This window comes from Petaurus breviceps, unplaced genomic scaffold, assembly GCF_028583685.1.
Source record: "Petaurus breviceps papuanus isolate PSGF00001 unplaced genomic scaffold, PetGlider_PUasm1.0 126, whole genome shotgun sequence".
Taxonomy (NCBI): domain Eukaryota; kingdom Metazoa; phylum Chordata; class Mammalia; order Diprotodontia; family Petauridae; genus Petaurus; species Petaurus breviceps.
The window spans coordinates 86,605,558-86,610,339 of NW_027185655.1; the positions used below are offsets into that span (position 1 = coordinate 86,605,558).

The following is a 4,782-nucleotide window of genomic DNA, read 5'->3' on the forward strand; positions in this document are numbered from 1 at the left end:
TCAAAGCTGGGGGGCTCTGGACAACGGCTAACCCAGAGTTTCATCAAATCACAGAACACTTCTCAAAGTGAGCCCAAAACAAAGCTACACATCAGGGCTTATATAGCCTTCTCCTGGGTCAGAGAATGTAATAACCTTTTGGACCCACTGGCCAATCAAGAAGTATCTACTGAAAAACAAGCCTCCCACCCCAGGCTCCAGGTGCACTTTAGCCTAGGGGCAGGGAAGATCTTCAAAATTTACATTCCCATTACAACTATCTAACAAAAAATGCTAGGAAAACTGGAATGCAGTTTGGCAGACATTAGCTCTAGACCAAGATTTCAAATCATATACCAAAATAAGTTTCAAATATATACATGACCTAGATATAAAAATGCCATACCATAAACAAATGAGATCAGGAAGGGAACTTCCTTGTACACTATGGAAAGGGGAAGAGATTCTTGACCGAACAAAAGATAGAGAGAATCATAGGAGATAAAATGGACAATTTTGGTAACATAAAATCAAAAAGTTTTTGCACAAATCAAGTCAATACCTTTGAAACTAGTAGGAAAACCAGGGGAAAAATCTTTGCAGCAAATGTTTTCCAACAAAAATCTGATAAATAAGATACATAAAGAATTGAGTCAAAGATATAAAAATAAGAGCCATTGCCCAATATATGAATGGTCAAAGGATATGAATAGGCGGTTGCTGAGTGAAGAAATCCTAGTTATCAAGTTATTGAAAAAAAAAGTCCCAAATCACTAATAGACAAATGAAAATTAAAGCAAATTTGACATTCTTCTCACACCTACATTTGGCAGAAAATGACAGTTATTAGAAGGTCTGTAGGAAATAGGCACACATTCATTTTTGGGAAAGCTGTGAATTTTTCCATACATTCTGGAAAACAATTTGGAATTACACCCCCAAAATCACTAAACTATACATAACTCTTGACTCAGCAATACTACTTATAGGTTCATGCCTCCAAAGACATCAAAGAAAGAAGAAAAGTACTCATATATACAAAAATGTGTTATATCATCTTTTTCTTTTTATTGTAGCAAAGAATTGGAAAGTAAGGGGGTAGGGTGGGAGTGAAATTCATCAACTGGAGAACAGCTGAAGAAAATACAGTATAAGAATCTAATGGAAACAATGAACACTTGTATGAACTCATGTATACTGAAGTGACCAGAAACTGGAGAACAATTTATACATAATAGCCAGCATTTATATGCTGATTACTATGTGCCAGGCACCATGCTAAATGCTTTACAAATACTTTGTCCTCTGATCTTTACAACAACTCTGGGAGGCAGTTGCTATGTGATCCCCGTTTTACAGATGAGGAAACTGAGGCAAACAGAGGTTAAAGTGACTTGGCCAGGGTCACACAAGTATCTGAGGTCAGATCTGAGTCTTCCTAACTCCAGGTCAGAGCTCTGTTTACTGTACAACCTAAATTCACAATAGCAATGTAAAGAAAAGTAACTTTAAGAGACTTAAGAACACCGATAAATTCAAGGACCATATACAATTAAACAAACAAACAATGATGCATGATGAAGGTTGCCCATATCCTGATAGACAGGTGTTGAACTCAAATATAGGAGGAGACATACCTTTTTCACACGACCAATGTCTGGATTGGTTTTATGTGACTACACTTATTTGTTACAAAGACCTTGTTTCTATCTTTTTTTTCATTGGAAGGAGGGATTTTGGAGGGAAAGGGAAGCTATTTATAATGTTGCCTCCTCCCTCCCCCCGAAAAAGTAACTTAAATTCATCATATTTTTTTAAAAGCATGAAGTACATAAGAGGGGCCAACTAGGTGATACAGTGGATAGAATGCCCTGCCTGAAGTAAAGAAGACTCATAATTCTGAGTTTAAATCTGGCCTCAGACACTTACTAGTTGTATGATCTTGGGCAAGCCATTTCACCCTGTTTGCCTCAGTTTCTCATCTGTAAAATGAGCTGGAGAAGGAAATGACAAACCACTTCAGTATCTTTGCCAAGAAAACCCCAAATGGGGTTGTGAAGAGTAGGACGCAACTAAACAACAACATAATGAAGATTTGTAGATTCATATGTAATCATTTTTTCTGTACAATCATTTTTTTTCTGTAAAAAAAAGATGTTCATGAAAATGCACTTTTGGGGGGGGGTGTTTGTTAACTGCAGAATAATAGAAAGGGAAAAAGTTGGGTATATTCCCTATACACTAGGAAGGTTAAGACAAATGTGTTTTGTGGATGTGTGTTTCAATATTTCTGGTATCTTTAATTCCATTACATTTGGTATCTGGGAGGAGATACAGACAGAGGTTGTCATTGGGCCATGACTTTCTAGTTTAGAAAAGGTTCTATAAGCACTTACAATTTCCTGGCATTTCCGTCTTGAATTTAGGGTCACCTCTATGCCATTATAAGGCAGTAGAGGAAAATTCGCTCTATTACACAATGTGGTGTGATAGAAAGTGCACTAGATTTGAAGTCAGAGGTCCTGGGTTCGAATCCTGACTCTACTTCCTCTTTGACCTTGGATTTCATTCCTCTGGGCCTCAAGTTCTCTATCTGTAAAAAGGAGGGATGTGGGATTTGGATTAGATTACTTCTAAATTCCCTTCCGGCTCTAAGGGAATCCTGGGGTTTGGTTAGTTCATTTTTCATGTTAGTCACGGGGTGATCCTGAATTCCTGAAGGTTCGTTCAGCCAGGAAAGCGTAAACATTGTTGGGTCTGACCTAAGGAAGGGTTTCCCAGAACAAACCCAAAGAAACGGGACAGCGTCCCTTCCAACTCTCCAATTCTGTTAACTTGTGTCAGTCTCAGAATCAGTTCCACTGTCTGAAGTGGTTCACCACCCGGTTGGCCATCTGGTGGTAGGTTTTTCCCCTCAGTCATAGCAATTCTTAAGTCTAAAGCATGAAGGGATTCTGCTCTGCATCCGTGAAGGGAGACGAGGCACCAAGGAAATCACAGCAGCTCCAAGTAGATTACCACATATTTTCAAAGATACTCATTTCCCTGCACAGGGATGCTTATCTATCTCCTCAGGGGCCAAATACTTTCCTGGGCTTTCTTTCTCACCACCCACCCCTACTCCCGTAAAAGCAAGGGGTTGGATTCAATGATCTCAAAGGTTCCCTTCCAGCTCGAATCCTATGATTCTATGATCTTTGAACCCACTCGATCCCGGAGCTGCAAACAGATGCTCCCTTCTCCAGGCGTGGGTCTCCTCCCCTCAAAAGATTACATCGCATGGGGAGGTGGAGTGAGAAAGGTGAGGGCAGCAATTGCACCAGACCCTAAGAAGACTGCTTTGAACCCTCCCCCTCCACCGACCTGGGTACCCCCGCAGCCCTCCCTAGTAGCAACCAGCCGAGAGCAGCAGAGGAGAGGAGGAAGAGGCGGCGCGGAGGGAGGGCTCTCTCCAGATACTTCTAGGCTTGCATCACCCGCCCGTCATTAGCCGTCGGCGTCGTCCCAGCCTGAACCCGGAAGTGGGCAGAACCAGCCCGTCTCGGTGGCAGCGGCTGCAGCAGCAGCAACGGCGGCGGCGGCGGCGGCGGCAGCTGTTCACACCACTGGAGAGAAAGCTCGACAGACAGACATAGGAGAGGAATTGGAGGAAAAAGAAGGAGCGGAGACGGAGTGGGCTCGGAGACGCGGCGATGGTCAGAGGGGCCGAGGCTGTGAGCGGTAGTGTCCAGTGAGGGCGTCCCTCTGGCCCATGCGGAGCGAGCGAGGCTCAGTGCATTGTACCCCCTGAGGTATTCCCCGTCCCGTCCAGTGCCTCTGCCAACCTAGTCGGCCTCATCCCTCCCCCGCTGCCGCCGCCACCATCACCGCAACCCTGGGCGGATGGCCGGAGTGTGCCGACGTTTGAGGCTGGAATGGTGCTGGCGGGCGTGCGCTGTGCCTGCCTTCTGAAGCCCCGCAGGAGCCACCATGGAGATGATGCTGCTGCCTCCTGTGTGAGTGAGTGGGATGTGTGTGTGCGCGCGTGTGTATGTGAGAGAGATAAAGAGAGAGAGAGAGACAGAGAGAGAGAGAGAGAGAGAGAGAGAGAGACAGAGAGAGAGAGAGAGAGAGAGAGACAGAGAGAGAGAGAGAGAGAGAGAGAGTGTGTGTGTGCGCGCGCGCGCGCCCGCGCGACGCGCGCGCCTCTGCGGCGACGGCCGGGCAGCCGGGCACGGGTGGATGGAGGCGTGGAGGGAGGAGGCAGGCACGGAGGGAAGAGCGCATGGAGAGAGCTATGCGCCCTTGGAGCGACTATGCCCCTTCCCACCTGCCCGCGGTGTAGGAGCTCGTACAGACTGGGAGCCTAGGGGGAAGGGCTGTTCAGTGAGGATGGATGGACGGACGGACGGACGGACGGACGGACGGACGAACGGATGGATGGATGGAAGGACGGATGGACGGACGAACAAACAAATGAGTGGGACAGATACTGAAGTGGCTAGGCGGGTTGCGGGGGAGCCATGGAAGGATGAGTGGACTGGGAGAAGAAGGGGAAAAGGAGCAGACCTCCCGCAGTTCTGGGGGGAGGTTCAGGCTTACAAACTCAGCCTGGCCAGGCGGAGCTGATGATCTCTTTACAGAGACACTTTGAAAGCGGTCCTAGATTTCTCCATGAGGGGCTTTTTCCCAAAACTGAAAAAATACAGATGTGGGATAGCCCCTCTGTGGATGAATACTTGAGAGGGTATTGTTCATATTGTCCTTAAATACACAATGTCCCAAAAGTCGTAGTGTGATTTTAAGCTCAAAAAGCTTAAAGCT

General features: G+C 46.0%; 1 protein-coding gene across 1 annotated transcript in view; it reads left to right on the forward strand.

The window, feature by feature from the left end:
* The first annotated feature begins 1,728 nt into the window (after positions 1–1,728).
* Positions 1,729–4,782, forward strand: part of KLHL2 (kelch like family member 2) — a 178,529-nt gene continuing 175,475 nt past the window's right edge. Inside the window, exon 1 of the mRNA XM_069097792.1 lies at positions 1,729–3,974. Within this exon, the coding sequence (XP_068953893.1) occupies positions 3,949–3,974 (26 nt within the window). The 5' untranslated portion in view covers positions 1,729–3,948. The remainder of the gene's footprint in view (positions 3,975–4,782) is intronic.